The 24,622-nt window shown below is 45.1% G+C and overlaps 1 protein-coding gene across 2 annotated transcripts in view; it reads left to right on the top strand.

Moving 5' to 3' along the window:
- Positions 1-342: 342 nt before the first annotated feature.
- LOC146990635 (fibroblast growth factor 14-like) overlaps positions 343-24,622 on the top strand; it is a 40,720-nt gene continuing 16,440 nt past the window's right edge. Inside the window, exon 1 of one of the 2 annotated variants that reach the window (XM_085803154.1) lies at positions 343-940. In XM_085803154.1, coding sequence (XP_085659280.1) covers positions 343-940 — 598 coding nt within the window. Of the gene's footprint in view, positions 941-19,638; positions 19,899-24,622 lie in introns of those variants that run through there. The other variant, XM_085803163.1, reaches the window with a different exon arrangement.

Genomic DNA, 24,622 nt, shown 5'->3' with positions numbered 1-24,622 from the left:
CACAGCAGAGTGGGACAGAGCAGAGATTCCCTGCAGTGATTCTTCACCTGGCTGGTCCCACTGACTGACCGGAGATCAGATCAGATCAGATCAGAGAGCCAGCGCTGCTGCTGCTGCTGCTGCTGCTGCTGCTGGAAGAGGATTCTGCATCTAGTGTGTGTGTTTGGAAAGGAGCCCCCCTGCTGCAGTACTTGCCTGCTGCTGCTGCTGCTGGTGGTGTGAGTACAGCAGCTACAGGGATGCCACCGACTTGCTGCTGACGGACACTCGGGTATATCCGCACTGCTCTGCTCTGCCCCCCTCCCCGGACGGACGCACCGACCCCTGCGCTCCAACACTAATATGCAATGGTTTTTTGTGCAGAAGCCGACAGCTGCTGCAGCGTACCGCCGACTTCACGCTAGCGCCGCCGCATGCAGCAGCAGCAGCAGCAGCAGCAGAGACCGCTCCTCCGCCGCTGAGGACCACCACCACCGGCCTGGGGGGGGGCAGCCGGGGGCGGAGAACAGCGCCGCAGCGGTTGCTCTTTTCGACGCGGAATACGTGTGCCTGCTGGTTTCTGGGCTCGTGGAGGAAGAAGAGGAACCGGGCGAGAAACCGGGCTTCCTGCTCCTGTTCTTGTCTATGGTGCAGATCGGGGGGGGCAAGCACCGCCGAACTGAGCCCGACAGCAGCTGGCCGGCTCTGCTGGCATGCAAACAGGGGGGCGGACCAGCCCCCATGCGGTGGGTGAATTTTAGGCTGCCGCATCCGGAGCGCCTCTCGTCCCCCACCACCACCACCACCTCCTCTTCCTCCTCCTCCTCCTCCTCCTCCTCCTCCTCCTCCCCCGTCTCGGCCAAATCCATGCGGTTTATTTGGAACAACATTTTCAGCAAAGGATCGCATATGCTGCAGTGTCTTTGTGGCAGGAGCCTCAAGAAAAACAAGAACCCAACTGGTGAGTTTGTTGCTCCAGGTGATGGAGAAAGACTTTATTGCGTGTCTGAGCCTCTGAATGTGTGTGTGTGTGTGTGTTCCCTCCTGAGACTGCACTGTTCGACTGCTTGCTGGTGTTTCTCTGCAATCGCAGTTGTGCAGCAAGTGAGTGCACTACAGGGAGGAGGAGGGGGGTGGAGGGGGGAGGAGGGGGGGTGGGGGTGATAACTTATTAGCACAGGTAGATACAGTGGCAGAGCGTTTGGGAAAGGGGGAAAAAAAGAAGGAGAAGCGTGGCCTGGTTGTGTTGTGCTGCAGAAAACCAAGTGTAGGTAATGCAGCATAGACAGTCACCTGCACATGGCCTTATTTAGACTTCCACTGTGGATGTGTCCTGAGTGGGGAGTGGGAGAGGAAGAGCCCAGACTTTCTCTCTCTCTCTGTTTCCTCTTCTTACATCTGGCTGCAGATGTTCAACATCTCCTCCTCCTCCTCTCTGGAGATCCTGGACTTTACTTTCTTTCTCATCTTGCTGCTAACAGTGCAACACTTGTCCGTCCTCGGAGGCTGGATGTGTTTGACCCTTCTGCATGTGTCTGTGTTCATCAGGATGCAGGGATGATACAATTAATAGTGAAGGGGGCCTCTGTTAGATTTGCCAAGCTTTGTTCTCCAGATTTTTCCGCCGCCGTCCTGCGTGGGGGAGGGCAGGCCACAGATTGACACTGGCAACTGCATGTAACAGGAAGTGGACGATGTTATTGTTGACATTATTGGCATATTGACATTGCATCAGTGGAGTGAGTCCTCCACACAGAGTTTAGAGGGCAACAGAGAGTTGTTGTTGTGTTCATTTGTCACATTTCTATGAGCTGAGGAGAAAGTTTGTGTGAACTTTACAACCTCTGGTCTCATCGTTTTCACTTCTGCATCGTGTTTAAAAGCTAATAACTTCTTGAATGGTTGATGGGTAAAGGAACAATGCACCACTAAACGAAACGAAAGTGGAAAACAAACTATTTCAAAGTGAGCGTTCAACACTAGAAGTGCAGACAGAGTGAAACTACCCAGCGCAGAGCGGTTGTAGTGTGAAGCTGTGATGAGGTCAGAGACATTAATGCTGTGTCTACTCTTTGTAACCAACAGGACAAAAGAGAAAAATGATTGGTTAGCATTCAGGGACAAAGTTGGTTACCAAGCTGGTTTGGAGTTGATGCATTACAAGGACAAGTCATGCAAAAAGCAAAAAACAACAACAAAAAACCACATTCAGCACCACGGACAGCACCCAGCGTCCACCAGCTCTGGGATGCAGCTGAGAAGTAACATTTTCCAGCGCGTATCGCTGTGTTTTAGTGATTTAATTCAGGTTTTCACAGGTTGTGATGATGCTGGAGGAGCGGGGATGTGATTTCCATTCACCTCATGGAGAGCATCACGTTGCATTAGGCCGGATCAGTGGTGTTTCCTCATACATAAATATCTGTTTAGCTCTCCGCCGCAGTCATTCAGCGTGTAAACAACAACAGTGTATAAAAACCAGCTGCTAGGTCTTTCCCCAGGAAGATATATCGACAAAGATTTCAAGGAGGGAAGGAGGCATGTGCACGGAAGATACAGCTTTAATCCTGCAGGTTACAGATGAAAACAAAGCAAATGGAATCAATGTTGGGACTTAGTTTACACAAAGAGCTGTTCCCCGCCTGCCAGCAACAACACTACCTGTGTGTAGTGACTCAGTCAGCGTCTCTGCTGTAGCTACTGTCATTCCTTTTTATATATATCCTGTCCCCTGTTGTTTTATTTGCTGCACTGGAGCTGGATGAAGTGGTGGCGGTGGAGTCAAAGTTTGTTTGCATTCACTCTAATGTCCTTTTGATCAGTAGAAATAAATCAAATAAATCATAATAAGTCATGTACAGCGCTACAGATCAAGATTTTCCCTCTAACTCAAGTTAGATGGTAAAAAGTATGGAAGATTGATTAGTTTAAATCCAATTCCATCTGATTATGAAGACTTTGAGATGAGAGGAGAGCTCAGGTTGTGGTTTGTAGTTATCTGTATTATATTGTCACGTTGGTGGATGAATGAAGCAGCTGATCCAGTGAAAATTAGTTGAAAACTTCAACTTTTTTACATTTATTTTTGCCATTTTGCCAACAGAGAGTGTGTGTGTGTGTTGTGTGTTGTGTGTGATGGAGGAAGAGTCACTGTGAGGAGGAGGCTCAGTGTCTGGTCCATCTGTGCTGGTGTCACACCGGCCTCAGTAATGTTGTGGACATACTAGAGATGCATTAACTGGAGTTTGCAAACTTGGCTTTTGCATATGTTGTTTTGGCACAAGAGGCGACTATATAGCACACACACACACACACACACACACACACACACACACACACACACACACACACACACACACACACACACACACACACACACACACACACACACACACACACACACACACACACAGTGAGAATATCGGCTGCACATACTCTACTACAGTGCCCACCACCTCCTCCAGCAGCAGCAGCAGCAGCCGGTGGATTTATAGCAGCCGGCGCCGTTTAGCCGTCACTTTCTGCTCTAATTAAAGGAAACGTATGAACTCTTTCTCTCAGTGCTTTAGTGTGTGTGTGTGTGTGAGTTTATATTGGACACACACACACACACACACACACACACACACAGCTGGTGGTGAAATATGGACCTGCTGTACTTGGGGGAGGCAGAGCTTTGCTGACTCAGCACTTGTTGGCGGCTTTTTTCCTCTGAATTGCACTATTTAGTGACGCTCCACTGGGAGGGCCTTGTTTAGTGTGAATGTGTGTGTGTGGAGAGTCACTGAGAAACAAACTTCTATGTTTTTGTGTCTTTCTTATCTATGTGCAGTTTGAGTGAATCCAAGTTTTACTTCATCTCACATTATTAAACAGCTTTGGAAGCAGAAGGCGCTGAAAACACGTCTATTTTTAGTAAATTATCATCACACAATACGTGTCCTGTGGCTAAACTTCACAATAAAAGCCCCCCCTCGTTGAGCTTTTCTGCCACAGATAGTTATCAGAAGGAGCTCATACTGTACGCTGTGTTTAAAGTCAGTCGATTCAACAATAGAACGTCTTCTCTTTACGTCTGGGTGTGAAGCGGTGAGACCAGCCCATGGTCGACTCCCTCCTCCGTGTGAATGGAGCTGCAGATGAATCAGTATCATTCATTTTTAAAAAGGAATAAAGCACAATGTTACTCAATGTCTTGCGTCCCATGTGGCGTGACCCAGATAGAGCCTTTCACCTTTTATAGCACACACATGCACACACACACACACACACACACACACACACACACACACACACACACACAGGCCAGCTCATCCTCTCTGGAGAGTTCCCATTAAGGCACTGTGCTTTATATTTTATTTAAACACTGGAGTATAGCGGTGGGGTTCGTGCCAACTCGGATTTGTGTCTGTAATATGTGAAAGGCCCACACACACACACACACACACACACACACACACACACACACACACATACATATATAAATACACTATATTTAATTTCTATTTTTGTTTCAACCCTGTCAGGAATTCAGCATCGCAGAGACACGTCCTCAAAAGTCGTAAGAGTGGACAAAGTTGGAAATATTTAATGTTTTTTCCCAAGCTTGCAACAAAGTGAGCGTGTGTGTGTGTATATATATATATGTGTGTGTGTGTGTGTCTGAGTTGCGTGCTGTTACGTTGTCTAAAGGTGATGAGTTGACAGAATAGTGACAGCCATAGTGACGTCTGTCCTCTAAGGTCACATGGAGGGTTTTGGTGCAGTCCTCTGATGCTCCCCTGGTGTGTGTGTGTGTGTGTGTGTGAGAGAGAGACAGTGTGAGTGTGTTCATTAGCTCATGGCCTCATTGTCAAAACGCACTGAGTCTGCAGAAAGACGCTATGACTTGACTTTGATGGTCTGATCTGTCTTTTGCCTGAACTCATCACGTACGTCATTCTTCACACATACGCACACACCGGACACACACACACACACCGAGAAACTGTCAACTAATCACACACATGCAGTCACAGGTCGTTTTATATAACCAATCAAACCACTTTGTTGGCCTAAACACACCAAACTCAAATGAACTTTGAAGACATCCACATTTAAAGGACAATTCTGGGCAAATTCAACTCGGGGCTGTATGTTCCTAACATTTTAGGTCTAAAAGAATGAATCTGAAGATTTTCAGTTTAATTGCTCCTGTTTTGCGGTAGTTGTGTCTGTCCCCACATCGCCACGGCAGCAATGAATGGGAGCGGATGGAAGTTCTGCTGCTTAGGCTGTTTACATCCCTCAAAGCCGTAATTTTCTTCCACAGACAGCGTCGGATGGCGACTCAAACATGCACCGAGAAGTTTATTTACTTCAAGCAAGCCGACATGTTTGTAAAACTAGACGTAATTCTAATTCAATTCAACAAAAATCCAAGTTGAGGTGCTCGGTGTGTTTACGTGCAGTCGGGAGCTCCCGTTTGTGTCAGAAACACAGGAATATCAACTCTTGACTTGCTTGAAGTAAACAAACTTCTCGGTGCATGTTTGAGTAGCCGTCTGATGCTGTCTGTGGGAAAAAAATTACAGCTTTGAGGGATGTAAACAGCCTAAGCAGCGGAACTTGCATCCGCTTCCATTCATCGCTGCCGTGGCGATGCGCGAACAGACACAACTACCGCAAAACAGGAGCAATTAAACTGAAAATCTTCAGATTCCTTCTTTTAGACCTAAGATGATAGGAAAATACAGCCCCGAGCTGAATTTGCCTGGAATTGTCCTTTAAGAACACACATACAAGTATAAACTGTCCACTTTTGTGAATTGTAAATCTCTTAGTGAATCAGGGGCTTGTTCAATGACACATCTAGATGATATAAATGGGTTATTAAGCGTTGAACTATGTTGGGAAGTCACTCTGACTTCTCCTCTACCTCTGCTCCACTTGTGAAAGCAGTGAGTCAGTGTTGCTGCTCTGCTCTGAGAGCGCAGCGTCGATGTGGAGGTAAATGAGTCCAGGTGCTGCCGACCGGGTGGTACAGAGAGAAACAGAGAGAAAGAGAGAGAGAGAGAGAAATACTTACGAGAAGCCGGCGCTGTTGATTATAGTGTAACTCTGCTCAGCTGTGGAAACGCTGTAATTTTCTAAACGACACAATGAGCAAAAGAGTAAAGGGTGGGAAAATGTGTGCGTGTCTCTATCCGTGTGTTTGTGTGTGTGTTTGGACGGCTCTCGCTCCAGGTTCCTGTCAAGAGAGAGCGAGTGCTGAGTGTTATTTTTCCAAGTGCACTTAAAAAGCAGCGGGGCATCAAAGACTCCACTCAGGAGGGTTTTCACAGACTGGATGATAAGAAGAAGCAGAGAGACGCTCCACAACAGCTCCGACTCTCTGACTCACCGCAATTTAATTGGGAAAAACACAATATAGCCTACTGTACACAACACAATCAGTAAGGCTGCTGTTGTTGTTGTATATTTGTCCTTGACGCTATAATCTCAACTCAAGTTGCACTTACAAACTTTTCCCAGAGCTTTCAACCATAGAAAACAATTCAATATGACTGTCTGATCTGAGTTTAAGGCCTGTTACCAAAGCTCCTATGAATCAGACTGGGTTCCCAACACCTGCTCTGTAAAGGAGACATGTTTTGCTCCTTTTCCACAAATGAAAATAGTTTCCAGGTGTCTGTGTCATGCTTCAGTTAAAGCAGAACTATGCAGGATTTGGGCTGTAATTATTGTGGCTCAGAGGCACTGTGATGGTTTAGTGGCCTATTATGAGGTGAATGGGGTCTAGGCCAATGCGCTCCGGGCCCCCCCCACTGGCTGAAAACCGCACTTGCAAGATCAGTCGTCCGTCTCGGTGTTACAAATCTCGTCAATGGATAGAACTATCGCGAGAAACGCAATAAGAACGCAGATGACGTCATGCATGTCATGAATCGTGATTGGTTTGAGTTCGGACAGTCGGAGGAAACCATGGAAACATGAAATGTTTGTACCCGTTTGTACTGATGAAGTTCGGCTTGTGGCTAACACGGAGCTAATGCTAACACGGACAGACACACACACACACACACACACACACACACCATGGATCTTTTATAAGATAATGTAATACATCATGACACACACACACACGCCTTCGCGTTTTGGAACCTTTATTCATGTGTGTGTATGTCTGTCTGTGTGTCTTTGTGTCTTTGTGTGTGGCCGTATTAGCGTTAGCTCCGTGTTAGCATTAGCTCCGTGTTAGCAGGGCTTAGCAAACACCGCTCTCTACCTTCAGCAGTAAACACAAGCTCATGTGGGGGGTGGAGGAGGTGGTAGCTGCGAGTTTTTTTTTGTTTTTGTTTTTTTACGACAGTGACATGTGCCCCCAGAACTGTGGGGGAGCTCCGGAGAGGGAAAAACAGAGAAACCAACGAAGGAGCGAGCTATTTCCAGCCGACTTGCATAGTTCTGCTTTAAAACACCCCAAGGATCAAACATCACAGCTCTCTTTCTCAGTGCCTGTCCCTTTAAATGCAAATGAGCCACTGCTCACCAGGCCACGCCCCCTCTACAGGTACCTGTACTCACAGGTAAGGGGTGGGATTATGCAAATTTGAAAACCAATGACATCATTGGATGGCAACGGCTCGTAAAACACCATGGAGTTCAACCTCAGGAGGCTGAAAATTTTCTTTTCAATTCTCACATTTTGGAGGCCAGAAGACAATACGAACACCTAAATATATGTTAAAGAGCCTTCAAAAAGTGGTATTTCCACACAGTGAAAAAGAGCAAAGCAGAAGACTGACTCTGAATAATAATATTCTAAGGTTAACACAAACATCTGTGTGTTTCTAATTTCAATAAATGACCTTGGTGAATGCGCCGTGCGGCGGCCTCTCTCTCACCGCAGCACCTCCTCTCTCTATCTGCTCTCAGCCTCTTCCCTCCTCCTTTGTTCCAGCTCTCACTCACACACACTTAAGCCGACTTTTAATCTTCGCATGTCGGCGTTAACCTTTCGCTCGATGACAGCTCCGCATGACACCGCCGCCATATCTGTCCCACTCACTATATGTTTGTGTGTGTGTGTGTGTGAGGCCACACTGGGCAGACTCTTTAAAAAGTGAGTTTTCTGAAAGAGTCCATCAAGCTGGTGTTTGTAGGTGTGTGTTTGTGTTGGTCATGGACTTTGAGTTTATACTGGAGGTGGCAGAGAGGAGAATAAAAGCAGCTTTGGGCCAAGTTGATCCAGGTAAGAGGCTTTTTACACAGGAAACATCTGTCCTGATGCAGACATCACGTCTTTAAGGCAGACGTGATGTAGATACAGTACAAAGTTGTTTATTTGGGTCAATGACGTGATGCAAGTTGTATTTTTTCCATACAAATCTGACTATATACAGGAAAATAAATCTGGACTCAAATGTGGAATACGTGTAATTCACTTTTACAATGCAACACAATGTTTCTTAACAAATTTGACATAATTTCTCACATTATTTAGAAAAAAAGTGGTGCTTTTTGGATAAGTCCTGCCCAGTATTACCAAATTAATTCAAATGTGAATATAGAAATACAGCAAAAAAAGAAAAATCTATTTTAGTTTAGTTATAATATTCAATATTTATCATTCTTTTGTTGTTACACCATTTGACATTTTCATGCTTTCAGTCAGACTTTTGTTAAAAATGGTTCAAATTTCATTTCAAATGACATAAAACCAACATGAACATTTTACTGTAACACATCTGATTTATGTTTTACAGACAATTTTCAAAGATACTTCTGAATTGCACATCTTGCCAACCCTTATTTGTCACTGACACTGACCCATTTATACTTTTATTTATGCGCACATTTCTACTTTTGCAACTTTTTAAAAGTTTGCTTTATACATAATTGGACAGTTTCCACGAATATTTAAATTTTTGCAGACGTTAAGTTATTCTTTCATCAAGTAACAAGTACAGAGAAGATGTTTCTACTACTTTTGTTGATGCTCGGTGGGACAGAGACACCACACACAGTTGATAGGTCAGGCGTCACGCTGTAGAGTCTGTCTGCAGGACTCTGTATTACAGAGCTGTGTGTGCATGTGAGTGGCAGACAGATGAGGTCATGCAACTAAAGCTGCTTTCTTTCTTTCTTTCTTGAATCAACCAAACTTCGACTTCTTTTAACTATGACACTTACACATAAAATCCATCCCACATGGATCACAATCGGTGTTGAGTCACTGGGCGAGCGATCAGAAAACAACAACAGAGTGACAGAGCCAGAGTTAACCATGTAAATGTAAATAGGCAGCAGACATGGTGATATGAAGGCAGCTGGGACGGAGGTGGAGTGGAGGACGGACTGACTGCACCTCCCTCCTCTGAAACACCTGCTGACTTTTATTTTGAAAAATAAATAAACAGCAGCATTAAAAGAGAGCGAGAGAGAGAGAATACCTCTCATCTGTTTCATCATCACACCATGAAATCAGATCCTCTTCAGTAACTCTTCTTATTCTCTGTTATTCTGCAGCGATTGACATTAAAGGGATAGTAGAATTTTTTTTTAAAGTGGGGTTGTATGATCTACAAATAGCCCCTAAGTACTTTAATTGCAGTAGAAGACTCTCAGTGCAGGAAAAACACAATTTTTCTTTGGACCTAATCAACTCACGTATCCCTCCGCCCAGGGTTAGTGCCCGCCGATCAGCAGTTGGTTGGCTCCAAATAAAAACTGCGTTTTTCCTGCACTTTGAAGGGCTGGAAAAAATTATATTATAGCGAACAATGGAACTGTGTATTTTTTTTTCAGTTAAAACCTCTTTTAGGCCACGAAAATAGGCCGTTTCTTTGGGTCCATTCACAACAATGTATGTTGTAAATCTCTGGGCAGGGCTATTATGGGCTGGCGTTGCTAATGGGAGGAGTGCAGAGAGTCTTCTACTGCAATTAAAGTACTTAGGGGCTATTTGTAGATCATACAACCCCACTTTAAAAAAATGCTACTATCCCTTTAAACGGCTTCACCTCAGATAAAGATGCTCTTTACATTGTGTTTTAAAGGTTTAACTCAATTAGCCTGGATACTGAGGAGGATTTTAGGGTTAAACTTTATCATGAAGATTTACATCCAATAATCCACCACCTGGTCACTCCTCCTCCTCCTCCTCCCCACAGAGAGGTGTGGAGCGATAACAAGTCTTTTCATAGCACAATAGCTGAATTTAGCCAGTTTATTACTCAGACTGAGCCTGGAGCCGCCGTCGTCGCTGCTGCTGCTGATGAAGAAGAGGAAGAAGAAGCAGCTTAAGCTCTCGCCCCAGCGTGTGCACATAATGTGGGCGGCACTGAAAACGCTCTCCTTTGTTTGAGCCTTGAATGCTTGACAAAGTTTTATCTGCCGTCACTTTATCTACCTACGCTCCGTGTTCCCGTTATTTCAGAAAAACTAATTTTAATGTTTTATTCAGTCAGTGCCTCGTACAGGAGCGTTTGAAAGTGATGAATCTGTCACCATCGGCAGCAAAGGAGCCAGAGATCTGATCTGTTTCTCTGAAAGTGGAAGTTGATACTGTCGCTTGGTGAGAAAAGACATTTAAACTTAGCGTGTGAGAGCGAGATTCATTACATAACCAGTATAGACAGACAGATGCATTACAATCTCTGACATGTGCACACACTTAACCATGCACAGCGCTGCTCTGACCTACAGGACTGAACAGGAAGAGAGTCTGCTGCGTGAAGAGAGAGTTTGAGCTATTACTTCCTGAGAGGTCGAGGTGATCTGAGATGAGCCGATGACCCTCTGCATTTAGAAACACACACACACACACACACACACACAAACACACACTCTCTCTGAGCTGTAACTCAGTCCAGGTGAAAGCTGCAGTCTCTCAGACGACAGCGATGGGAGGAAGTGGAGGAGATGAAGTGGGTTACACGGCAGTCTGACTGACTGACTGATTGATTAATTGATTGATTGATTGACTGACTGTAAGCATTAGCAAGGCTTTAATTCAGACCTGGAGAATTCCTCAACCCCCCTCCCTCCTATCTTCCTGTATTGGGTCTACTCTGTGCTAATGAACCACGGCTTTACCAGGCAGTCTTTTTCTTTTTTCTTTTGTTTTACTTTGTCTTTTCTTTTTTTTGTTTTTTGTTTTTTATTGGTAAGTTAAGTGATAGACAAGGTGACATAAGGGACAAATATGTTACAATACATGGACTAAACATACAAACAGTCGACATAAGTACAAACAACAACAGGGAACAACGTGAAGTTAGGATAATATACGTATGTAGCTAAGTGTGTGTAGATGAGAGGCAGGTGGAGTGGTATTATGATACAGATAAGAAGAAGAAGAAAGAAAAGAATAAATAATAATAGTTTGCATTACTGTAATCTGCAATAAGATAAGATATGTGAGATAAGATAAGGTAATACAGGGGAATACAAGACATTATACGTAATATATGATGTATGTTTACCAGGCTGCCTTAATGAATGACATCATGTTGGAGCTGACTGAATGTTTTCAGAGTTCGGTCCAGAGTGTGCCGTCACCGTGTGTCTAACTCTGGGGAGAAAGCATGACTAACAGGAACTGACTTTCACTCTTATTACTTCACACTTCAAGCACCGACAACATCAGCAGAGCCAGAACAGCTCTTCCTGGGTAGATCCCCTTCAAATGTCCCTGCGGCAAACAACAGGCAGCTTTTATAAAAGAGAGAGATCAATAGTAATATGTGAGGTGTTGAGTCTGTGGAGCTCTATTACCCATAAGTCCTGCTTCACACACACACAGACCGGTCTGGGGTTGATTATAACAACAGCGTCTCTCATTGTGGGACAGATATCATGTATTATAGGATTATCTCTGAGAGGAGAGGAGAGAGGGGGAGAGGAGAGGAGAGGAGAGGAGAGGAGAGGATGCAGAAAGAGGAGAGGATGCAGAAAGAGGAGAGGAGAGGAGAGGAGAGAGGAGGAGAGGATCCAGAAAGAGGAGAGGAGAGGAGAGGAGAGGAGAGGAGAGGAGAGGAGAGGAGAGGAGAGGAGAGGAGGATGCAGAAAGAGGAGAGGGGAGAGGAGGAGAGGATCCAGAAAGAGGAGAGGAGAGGAGAGGAGAGGAGAGGAGGATGCAGAAAGAGGAGAGGAGAGGAGAGGAGAGGAGAGGAGAGGAGAGGAGAGGAGAGGAGAGGAGAGGAGAGGAGAGGAGAGGAGAGGAGGATGCAGAAAGAGGAGAGGAGGATGCAGAAAGAGGAGAGGAGAGGAGAGAGGAGGAGAGGATGCAGAAAGAGGAGAGGAGAGAGGAGGATGCAGAAAGAGGAGAGGAGAGAGGAGGAGAGGATGCAGAAAGAGGAAAGGAGAGGATGCAGAAAGAGGAGAGGAGATGCAGGAAGAGGAGAGGAGGATGCAGGGAGAGGAGAGGAGAGGAGAGGAGAGGGGGATGAGAGAGGAGAGGAGAGGATGCAGGAAGAGGAGAGGAGAGAGGAGGATGCAGAAAGAGGAGAGGAGAGAGGAGGAGAGGATGCAGAAAGAGGAGAGAAGAGGAGAGGAGAGGAGATGCAGGAAGAGGAGAGGAGAGGGGGATGAGAGAGGAGAGGATAGGATGCAGGAAGAGGAGAGGATTATCTGTGTTTGCAGTGTCTGACTGGGCATCTCCACTAAACCCATTGTTAACAGTGAATAAACCCTGCGGTGCGTTCAAAGGGCGACAGCGTGTCCACGTCCAGGGGGGAAATGAGATTACGGTGCGTTCAGGGGAAACGCGTTTTATTGAGTTAAACAAGCCACCGGTTGCATTTCATCACAGCTGTTAGTCGACCAACAACGCTACGACGACCTCGGTACAGATACAGTGGACGGCACGACACGACTCTCTGCACATCTGTAATGCTGCACATCATTTTGTATGGTTGCTAGGTTACATGATGTGGCTCATCTCCGTGTCAGCCCAACCTGGTTTCCCCCCTGCCACCCCCCCCAGTGATGTGTGTGTGTGTGTGTGTTCCTGTGATACCTCTGTGAGCAGATGCAAAGTTTTCCACTGGTGTTTGAGCTGCGAGCAAGAAGCTGAAAGATTTGGGATGAGAGAGGAGAAGGTATATGAGAGGGAGGATGAGGAGGAGAAGGAGGGGAGGGGATGAGGGAGGGGAGGGGGGCTGAAGACGCTAGAGACAGCAGACAGAGCTGGAAGAAAAAGAGAAGGGAGGGGAGGGGGGGTGTGAATGAATAATTTAGTCTCTCCATTCCCTCCCTACGTCTCCCTGCTGAGTTAGGGATGTTACAAAGATAGAGGAGAGGAGGAGGAGAGAGGAGAGGATGCAGGGAGAGGAGAGGAAAGGAGAGAAGAGGAGGAGGAGGAAGAGGAGAGGAATGGAGAAAGGAGGAGAGGATGCAGGAAGGGAGAGGAGAGGACGCAGTGAGAGGAGAGGAAAGGAGAAAGGAGGGGAGGAGAGGAGAGGATGCAGGGAGAGGAGAGGAGGGGAGAGGAGAGGACGCAGGGAGAGGAGAGGAAAGGAGAAAGGAGGGGAGGAGAGGAGAGGATGCAGGGAGAGGAGAGGAAAGGAGAAAGGAGGGGAGGAGAGGAGAGGAAAGGAGAGAAGAGGAGGTGGAGGAAGAGGAGAGGAAAGGAGAGAAGAGGAGGTGGGGGAAGAGGAGAGGAAAGGAGAAAGGAGGAGAGGATGCAGGAAGAGGAGAGGAGAGGAGAGGAGGATGCAGGAAGAAGAGAGAGGAGGAGGAGGAGGAAAGGAGAAAGGAGGAGAGAATGCAGGAAGAGGAGAGGAGAGGAGGATGCAGGAAGAAGAGAGAGGAGGAGGAGGAGGAAAGGAGAAAGGAGGAGAGAATGCAGGACGAGGAGAGGAGAGGAGAGGAGAGGAGAGGAGAGGAGAGGAGAGGAGAGGAGAGGAGAGGAGGATGCAGGAAGAAGAGAGAGGAGGAGGAGGAAGAGGAGAGGATGAAACAAGAGCATGTGATGTTGTGGTCACTGCCCTGAGGTCAGACACCATGTCTGCTGTTCTCTTTGCATTCAGAATGAAGTGGTCAGTCAGCAACACAGCTTGGAGGAGGAGGAGGAGGAGGAGGAGGAAGATGTGACAGGATGAGTGATGCTCATCCCATCATCTGTCCTCCCTCCCTCCCTCCTTTCATCCCTCCTTCCCTTCGTCCGTCTGTCTATCTACTTGTTTTATCCACTGAAGTTAAAGCCATCAGTCTATAAGTTTATAGAGTATGCGTATGTGTGTGTGTGTGTGGGTGAGGATGACGTAGCAGGAGGATGAAGTCAGAGATGCAGCACGACCAATGTAACTGATCCCAGGTGTGTGCGTGTCTGTGTGTGTGTACCTGTGTGTGCCTGTGTGAGTGTGTTATCCTCTCAGCATTCAGCAGGTGTCTCTCACTCCCTCTCGGAGACCCACCTGCGTCACTAATCACTCGTTACCTTGGCAACAGTGGATTTCCCCGTGTCTGTGCTTGTCTCTCTCTGTGTGTGTTAGTGTGTGTGTGTGTGTGTGTGTGTGTGTGTGGGGGCGGGTGTCTGAGTGTGAATTATGACTCATCCCTGCTCAGTTCACAGTGGCTATCCTCACACTCCTGTCTGGGGAACACCCACCCACATCTGTCTCTCTCTCTCTCTTCTATCGCTCCACTTCTCCTCCTCTGTCTGTTTTTTTATTCCTCACATATTAATAATCAAAACGTAAATATATATATATACATTCACCTGTTGCTTTGGAGCCGCCACGGTGAGAGCGCCACCTACTGAAACACTGCTGAACTGATCAATCATATCCAGTTATTGTCTTTAGACCCAGACTCATACACATCCTGTTATATCAATAACACAGGTGGATTTTGAATGGGTAAACTGTACATGACATGGCTAAACTAATTATTATTCTTTTTAAAGTTCACACCACACACAATCCTAAACAACTGTATTCTATATTTTCACTTTCTCAGATTTAAATTGAGTTCAAATATACATACATGATAATCATGTGGCTTGATATTTACCTGATTCCTCAGCTAAAATGAAAAGATAATTTGATATAAAACAAAGTTTGGACTGAACAGAATAACACAAGTCACCTCCCTCATTTCAAATAGTTACACATAAGCTTATAATAATAATAATAATTATTATTATTATATTAATGAATTACATTACATAAACCAAAGTGAGCAAGTGACAGACTGAGACATTTGGGTCCAGCTAAACCGAGACAAAACAACTACCACAACACAAGCCCTTCCCTTTAAATCACCAGGACACAGCTGCACTAACAACTTCAAGGGATACTTCTTACTACTACTTAAATTGGTGAATTATTCCTTTAACAGTTAACTACTGGATATTAATAAGAGCTTCTACATGAGCTTCTTTGTAAATGCACAGAAAACCAAACAGTCATCTTGGTCCAACCCACGTCCAACATGTTCAGCTCTGCTCTAATGAGGAGCCGGAGCTGTTGTGAAGGTTTTGGTGCCAGGACAGAAACAATGGCTGCTTTCTTGTCGACACGGTGTAGGCAGCGTTTCTCTGTGTGAGAGAACAAAAGCATCAAACTATCAGAGACGCTCCTGCTATCTGCATCTCAATGACACTTTTCTGGTTCATTGAGTTTATTTATTCATGTTAATCAAACTGCTTAAAGAGCAACTTTATAAGCAGTTAACTTTAACTCTCCTCTATGTTTATACTGTCTCCTTTTCTATTCTACTAGAAAGAGAAAGAGAGAGATATACTCAAAATATAAATATGCATATGTAAATATAAGAAAAAGAGAATATTTATGTATGTAACATTACAGTAAAAAGAAAACAGAAGCAAATAATAATACATAACCAACATAAATTAAATTAAATTAAAAGGAAATATGAAAAATATGATAAATTAATTTGATATGTCATGACAAATGTGGCTTTTTTGTTTGATTGTATATGAGTCTTTCCATCGCTAAGCAAGAGGAAAGTTCATTAATCCACATATTCAAAGAAGGACAACGTAGAAATGTTGGTCATTGGTTGTTTTATAGTTTTCACTGAGGATGGTGTGTTCACTGACCACGACGGCCTCTTTAAGATGAATATAAATGTCAAATAATCTATAAAATCAAATTTAAATGCATTGGTTTGATGGTGAATCGAAGGTGGTTTGAAGGAAAAGTTCAAATGTAAGAGATTGAGGATAAAAGAGGATGAAAATTGAGTGTTGTTCTGTTTTATTGCCTGTAGAGAGCGCCACTGCCTCTGTACAGACCCAGAGGAAAATTGTTTGGATGCGGACATGCAGAAAAAGCTGTGTATGTGTGTATGTATGTGTGTCTTGTGTGTGTGTGTGTGTGTGTGTTCTCTGCTGGTTACTTAATGAGAGCGTCTCCTCTCTCATTCATGCACTGTGTTGCATATTTCTGCTTATGCGTGTGTGTGTGTGTGTTGTCCTACAAAGCGTGGACCATGGAGAAGAATGGATTTGGGTCGGGCATATTCTAGTTATTGACTTTCTTCTAAAGGGGATGGATGGTGGAATAAGTAGATGGAAGAAGGCCGGGGTGCAGAGAATGTTCCTTTTGAAGCTGCAGCGCTGTGTCCCGCCTCCCTGGGATGTTATAAAAAGCTGCAGAAGAAATGAATTTTAATGTAAATGTAGCTTTGATTTATTCATAACTCCTTCACTTGGACTGACCTGGATACAACACCATACACACACCACTTTCTCCCTCTCTCTCACACACACACACACAAGTACAAGTACACATTTTTATTTTTGTTCTCCCCCCTCCCTCTCTATCTGGGATTGAGACAAGCAAGAAAGGCATATTTAAATAGCGGCCTGTCAGCAACATCCAGGGCAGAAGAAGGAAAAAAACAAAAAAAAACAAAAAGATCCAAGAAGATTGTGGGACTACCTGCTGAGATGACACAAAAGACGGAGACACAGAGCGACAAACTGCTGCTGCTGCGTCTGGATCAACGTTTCAACTCAAAACATGAGTCGGAAGAAGAAAGGAAAAATGTAGCACTGTGGAAAAAAAGAAGTATATATATATTTATATAAATAATATCACTGACATACTTACAGCTCTCAAACACAAAGATTTAACAAGCCTGTGTCTGCATTTAAGGTTTTGTGCTTTCTGCTATTGATCCCACACTTTGCTGCACTGTGATGTTAGACGCGCCACTCTGGTGCCACCTAGTGGGCATAAGGAAAGACACGCAGCAGATATATTTGAGAGTGTGTGTGAGAAAGAGACACACACACACACACACAGAGCCAGACTGAGGCGGTTCGCTGTCCATGGTGCTGAAATACTTTGGCTCGTGCGTCTCATATCTATTTCCCCGGTGATCCATGACAGTAATGTGCACAGAACTGTCACAGGATGAGGAAATAATAATAATATAAGTGGGGATCAAAAGGTGTAGTGGCCTTCAGGGTAAATGATTGCAATCAGCATATTGACTGATAATCAATCTATTGATAGTTGGACGTCTAAGCTGACATCTCAGACTGACACTAATGGAAATGGTTCATCCCTCAGGAGCATCATAAATGTGACAAGGGAGAGTCACACTGAGATTTATTAAAGAGGATGTCATGCTTTTTTTTCACAAGAGTGAATCATTCACTCTGAATCAAAGTATTGACTGTGTGTTTTTTGTTTTTGCTTTGCTCTTTTCTTTCTACTTGTCAATACCACTGCCGTCAGGGAGTAATATTATCTGAGCTGATGAATTCACACGTCCAAACCCTCCCCTCCATTATTCATTATACATTTTCTTTGATATGAATCTCCTGATAAAAAAAATAAAAAAAATAAAAAAAAATCAATCTTCTTTGTGTCCAGCTCTTTATTCTGGACCGGTTCATGCTGGATTATGAGATTGAAGATGGGACATGTAACCTTTCTAAAAAAATATATCACTTTCACTTGGTCTGATGCAACCACGACATGAAGAAGCCACCTGACACACCTGATATTATACACCTCTCCTCCCACATGCTGTTACATCATCAGGGGGAAATATGAGTGTACTGTACTGGGTCCTGTCCTGTAGTATAAGCTTACAGCCGGAGACACCAGCACATGTGAGGCGGACGAGGTTGGACATGTGAGGCGGGCGAGCCTCCGGTTTATCGGCCTGTCAATCGAGCCGAACCTCCTGCATTTTTAAAAAACCACTGCTCATCAGACAGACAGGCTGCGTGTGTGTGTGAGATGAGATAATGGTCTTCAGTGTCTGCATGAGCCTCCTGTTAAAAAAAACACAAACTGTAGCTATGATGACAGTACTGATCTATCACTGTTTAACTATTAGTTTAGTGTTTTATTTTCCCACTTAGCTGGTTATCTGGAACTTTTATGAAGATCTGAAGCATTCAGAATTAGATTCATCCTCTTAATTAGCCTGTAAATACCCACTGAGTCTTTGCTGTTACAGAATAAAAGTAGAGGTTGATCAAAATAAAACATTAAAATAAAACATTAATTGCTGGTAGAAGTGTCACATGCATATTAAAGCCTATAGACATATTATAGTGATGATAAATGGTACATAAGGAGCTGTAACCACACCCAGACACCCCGCACACACCCCGACCGTAATGAGGATGACAAGTTTTTTTTTTTTTCTGGAGCTCGCGCGTGTGTGTACGTGTGACTGGTGTGTCTGTGTGTGTGTCGGCGCGTGGCTCCATCAGCGGTGTTGATCCAGAGAGCAGCGCTCGCGCTCTGGAGCGTCAATTCACCGAGAACGACGAATCACAGCAACATCCGGTCCTGACTTTCAAAATAATAACATCCTCTCATGACTGGAGCCTAATGATGCTCTTCTGTTTGTACTTTTGCTTCGTAAATGAAGAATAAAACGTATAGTCTGCAGAGAATGAAGGTCAGGGTTGAATAAGACACATCATACAAGTGGAATAAGATTAAAACTAATAGTTCAGCTATATTAATTATCGAACATGCAAATAGATAAAACGTTTGTGAATGAAAAAGGGGCAGAATTGAATAAACAGGCCTGTTCTTTATGTGCAGTGTTGAACAGCTGCATTTGGGTAAAAAGTAGGCTAATAATATAATAACCCTGATTAGATGAGATTAAAAATGGCAAAAACAAGTTACAAATGAAAATCAGTAAGAACAACGGGCCAATAACAATCTCCATCAATGATCCAGCTGAGACACAGACAGCCCCTACAAGGCTTTCATTTTGAAAGACCAACCGCCTTCTTCCGGTGATGCTCTCGGTGACTGTGGTTACTTTTACGCAGCTGGAGCGGCTCGCGGCAGCACGCGCGCCTCGCGCCTCTGTCAGCGGAATACAAACGGAGGTTTTTCAGAGGAAGAGGACACAGCTGCTGCTCTCCTCTCCTCTCCTCTCCTCTCCTCTCCTCTGCTGCTCACTGGGAGGCTCGGCCATGGGAGGACGGAGCGGCGGCGCCGGGCGGAGCAGCGGTGCAGTGACAGCGGCTCTCTGACTGACAGACGTGACGGACAGGTGAACCGATCCATGGCCCGAGGGAAACCGAGCTCAGAGGATATGCAGTGAGGTGAAGTGCTGTCTGGATCTGGACTTTATCGCGTTGTGACTGCTCAGGTATGGGGCTGCTGGTGTAGCCGGTGCAGCGGAGACCGGAGGCTCTGTGGTGTCTGGGTTTGGACACCACTGAGGAGACTGGAGACGCGGACGGAGACGGGGCTGTTCTTGTGTCGGCTGTTCCGGCGGAGACATGGCAGCGGCCATCGCCAGCGGTTTGATCCGACAGAAGCGACAGGCGAGAGAGCAACACGCCCACCGACCGACCACACACCGGCGGCGGAAGAGCCCCGGTAAGAAGCAGGGGCTGTGCAACGGGAACCTGGTCGACATCTTCTCCAAAGTCCGGATCTTTGGCCTGAAGAAGAGGAGGCTACGGAGACAAGGTGTGAGGAGGAGGAAGAGGAGGAGGAGGAGGAGGAGGGGGGGCGAGCACGCACATGCATGCACACAGACAATACAAATATATTGATATGCATATGCGCGTGCACTTCCACACACACATAAAAGGGGGTAAAAAAAGAAAGAAAAAAAAAGGCACGCTCGCATAGGCTTCACTTTTACGCGCGGCCACATCCATGCAGCTCCACAAGCGCCTTCACGCGTGCACGCCCTGGCTGCATGTGCATGTGATGTGTGCTCGCTCGCTCGCGCGCGCGCGCTCATACCCGTGCACGCACCCCAATTTTGCATAAACACAGACTGACACACACACACACACACTGTCATGTCTTGTAGTGCCCTATGGTTCAGTAGTTTCCAGGTACATCCATTATTGAAGCCACAGATTAGTCTGTCTAGCCTCTCTCTCTCTCTCTCTGTGTCTCTATGTGCATCTCTACCTCTCTCTCTCATTTCCAGCTCATATAATTCAAAGTGCCTTATCACCTGCATCAGACTTTTTTTTTTTTTACCTTAACACCAGAAAATGGAGAAAACAAAACAGCTGCCGAGCTCTTATTTTGAAATCCCACTTTGATTTTTCTTTCTGCCAGAAAAACAAATGTTTCTTTGTTCAATGAAGTAAAAAACAAAACAAAACATGTGGTTCTCCTTGAATCCTGATTGTTTGAACATCACTGTTGAGTCGTTGCCTGTGAAATTTGAGGGTGAATGCACGTAGAGGTGATTAAACGTGGGAGCGGATGATGCAGATGAAGGCGACTTGTTGTGACTGTTGTGACTATAGGAGCCGTTCAATAGCAGAGGCGATAAGTGCTGTTGTAATCAATTGATTGTGTGAGAAGCCAGCAGGTGATGGTGCACGGATGGAGGAGGAGGGAGGGAAGGAGGGAGGAAATGAGAGGAGGAGGGACAGAGGACGAGATAGAGGGGGAGGCGAACGTGAGGAGTCATGTTGATGATGGGAATTGGTTTTCACCAGTTTGGTCTGGTGAGGGAGGTGAAGCTGATCTCATCTCCTCCTCCTCCTCCTCCTCCCTTTTTCTTCACCTCCTTTCCTCCTCTTGTTTTGTTCCCTGCCACCTTTTGCCCTTAACGTCCTTTCTCCTCTCCATTTTCTCCCCTTCTCCATCATCCTCTCCTTTCTTTCTCCTCTCCTCCTCCTCCTCCTCCATCATCATCACACCACTTTCAATAGATCATCCAATCCTTGTTCCCTTCTTCCTCTCCCATCTCCTATCTCTCTTTTCCTCCACCTCACCTCCCAAATCTTTTCATCCCGTCCTCCAGCTTCATTTTTACATTTCCACCTCCTCTCCTCTTTCTCTTTCTTGTCTTCACTCATCCTCCTCTTTCTTTTCCTTTTGTGTCTCCTCCTCATCTCTTTATTCTACTGCCTTCCACCTCTCCATCCTAATCTCACCTCTCCTCCTCCTCTCCATCCAACCTCACATCTTCGCTTCAATTCCTTATTATATATTTTTTTACCTCTCCATACTCAGATCTTTCCCATCCCTTATTTCCCGTTTTTGGAGAGAACATCTCTCCTCTCCTCTCCTCTCCTCTTTCCCACCACCTCCTTCCATCGCTCCCGCCTCTGTGTTCCCAGCTGTGAGAGCTGCTGGTGGAAGCTTGGCATCGTCCACCCATCTCTGTGCTGTATGAGTGTGTTTGTGTGTGTTTGTGTGTCTGCCAACATCCCCTACTGTCTTCCAGAGGTTTTGTGAAGGAGAGACACACACAAATCCACCACTCAATCAAAGCAGCACATACTTTTATGAGCTGGAGTTACACTGACGCTTTTATTAAAAATGTGATGTGGCGGCAGGGTCTTGTCTCACTATATCAATAACATTAGTAATCGTGACAAATAATTCATATATCACCCGCTGTTATAATATATCTGCACAGTGTACGAACACAAAGCCACTGTCTGCTGTCGGTGAAATACAGGAGCATTTAAAACCCAGCAAAATGTTTTTTTGGTTTTTTGTTCACCTTATGATTTATGAATGAAGACGTCACCGCTGAAATACAGAAGGAGATGTGACGCGCTCTAGAAAAAGGACGAGACAAACAAACCAGATAACGTTTGCCGCCTCCTCCTCAGTCCGTCTGAAGGGTTTCATTATGGGATGCTCATGTTAAGACAAAAAGAACACAGCGTCTTCTTATATTTCAAACGAAGATGCACAGATAAAATGTGCAGAAAAAGTTCTCCAAAAGGTGGAGAGACGAAGAGTGAAAGGTGGTGCAGAGACTTCAAGAGCATCCGGGTCCTGGTTTTGATTCTGTGGTTTTCGGTGGTGGTCACGATGAACTGTGTGTGTATTGACCGAGACAATCAGATTATGGATATGCCAAAGAAGGAGGGCTCGTAGCGGAGATGAGGAGTGTAGCGATGCGGGATGAGGGATGAGGGATGAGGGATGAGGGATGAGGGATGCACTTTTTCAGGCAGCAGGTTAAGGAGGAGGCACCGGCAGAAAAAAACCCAGCAAGAGTAAACATGAAGACGACATCAGAAGACACCTGAGCTGCCGTGTTGACACATGAACCTGACTCAGACACAGCTAGGAAGAAAAGAATAAGTGCACACAAAAATACTGAATTCTGGATGAGAATTCATGCGTTAAAAATGATGAATTCAGTCTTAATGCTTGATAGTGTGTACAATATTTATTATAAAGTGTTACTGAAAAGATGAAGAAAGACAGGTTTCTTCCACAAAACAACCAATATTTTTAACACTAAATATCTGCATATTAGATCTGAGTGTGCTTTTGTGCATTAGGTGTATAAAAGCAGTGGAAAAACGTGAACGCATCGTCTTATTAGGACAAATTCAGGTTAGACACATCATCAAAGTGCATGCTTGCTGCTGTATTACATATGGGGACATGTATTGTGGCGGATCCAGAGCAGCAGGATCTGTGTTTTAACAACTAATCTGCCCTTTTCAGCGCCCTCTGCTTTCCTCTAATCAGGAATCACTGGGATGTAAATGAGGGAGAGAAGGGTGCATCTATTTGCTGCTCGTGAATTCCTCACTCGGGCGCTTTTGTTTGGTGAGACGGTGCGTTTCTCTGTGTGTGTGTGTGTGTGTTTCTGTGTGTGTAGGGAAGATTTTCGACGCGCTGCTTGTTGTGTGAGACACCCATGACGATATTTTATAGTGTGTTAAACGGCGTATTCAGACTCAGACGGGGACGAATTAACAAACAATACGACATGTCAAATCAGCGTGGCCGCCTGACGGGCTGACTGATTCAATCACATCACATTATGGGGAAAATATATCTGTCTGTGTGTGTCTGTGTGTGTGTAGGGGTGTGTGTGTGTGTGCGAATGGGGGAATACCCTTCCACGGGAACAGTCTGGAATCGCGAGGCCGTTGCCGTGGCGACGCGCGGCACCGGGAATTTCCCCAGTAACAGACAGACAGACACAAGGATGCAGCAGGTTGATGCACGCAGGAGGGGAGGGAAGAGAAGAGTAGGGAATATCACCTTGACGACTGTGGGAATGTCACTGTGGCAACGGGCGCGCGTCAGGTCGGTCTGAGAGCGTAAGTGGATAAATGGATGTTTGAGACGGGCGGACGGACACGTAAATAGAAGACGAGTGGCTGCGACGGGGCCGGTCCCCTGTGGAGGAGTATTGATCTTTCTTTTTTATCCATTATAGCAGAGAGGAGGAGGGGGGGGGTATGCAAACACAACCAATGAGACAGTAATCATAGTCGTTAAAAATCTATATCTCTGCATCATAAATCACATCAGTCTCGTGTCCTCATTTATTAATTAATTGCACCATTATAAAGACTGGTTCAGGATATTAAAAATATAAAATACAGAGTTGATTGGCAGCTTAAACTCCTGTTTAGATGGGATTGATTGATTACACATTGAATTATTAAAAACTAAGACAGAGTATTGTTTCTTATTCAGAGTAAATTAGGGCTGGAGTTATTAGTTGATTAATATCTATAGTGGATATAAATATTTTGCACATAAACTGTAAAAATAGAGGTTTGATAATACAAGGCCATGTAGTATGTTCAATTAAAAGAATAAATATTATAGATATTGTCGAGATAACAACATGAAAACATCTCTTAGTGCCTTACTTTGAGAAGGTCGTATTTTTCAAAATAAGACTGCACGGCCCTGGAGCCACAACACCGTCGAGGAGACACATGCACCTGCTGTAATACATCCACACACACACATCCACACACACACCTATGATGCATCTGCGACGTTCACCTCAGAGACTCTGAAAAACCCAGAGGAGGTTTAATAAATGAATCAGATGAAGAGGTGAAGACAACACATTGCAATTCCGTGAACTGTTAGAAACGCCTCGCTGACTTAAAAGCATTAAAAAGGAATGAAAAGACGGTGTTGTGTTTATGTGCATTTATCGGGTATGAACGTATAGACGACGTACAGTACAGCACATTTTAATATCCGTCTTTCTAATCTAAAGCAGATTTATCATGGCTGAGCTGGTGACAAGCTTCACAGCTCCTCGTCCCTCCTGCTCCCTGCTGCACAAGATGGATCCTTCACAAAGATGGAAAACACCCCTGCCTCCCTCTCTCCCTCACACACACACACACACATACACACACACACTTCATAAACTGGGTCAGTCTTGGCTCTTTTTTCTTCTTCTCCCCTGCCTCTATCCATTAGGGTATACC

This window comes from Trachurus japonicus, chromosome 2, assembly GCF_045865225.1.
Source record: "Trachurus japonicus isolate A0001 chromosome 2, Traja_1.0".
Taxonomy (NCBI): Eukaryota; Metazoa; Chordata; class Actinopteri; order Carangiformes; family Carangidae; genus Trachurus; species Trachurus japonicus.
This window is presented reverse-complemented; position numbering and strand designations above follow the sequence as displayed.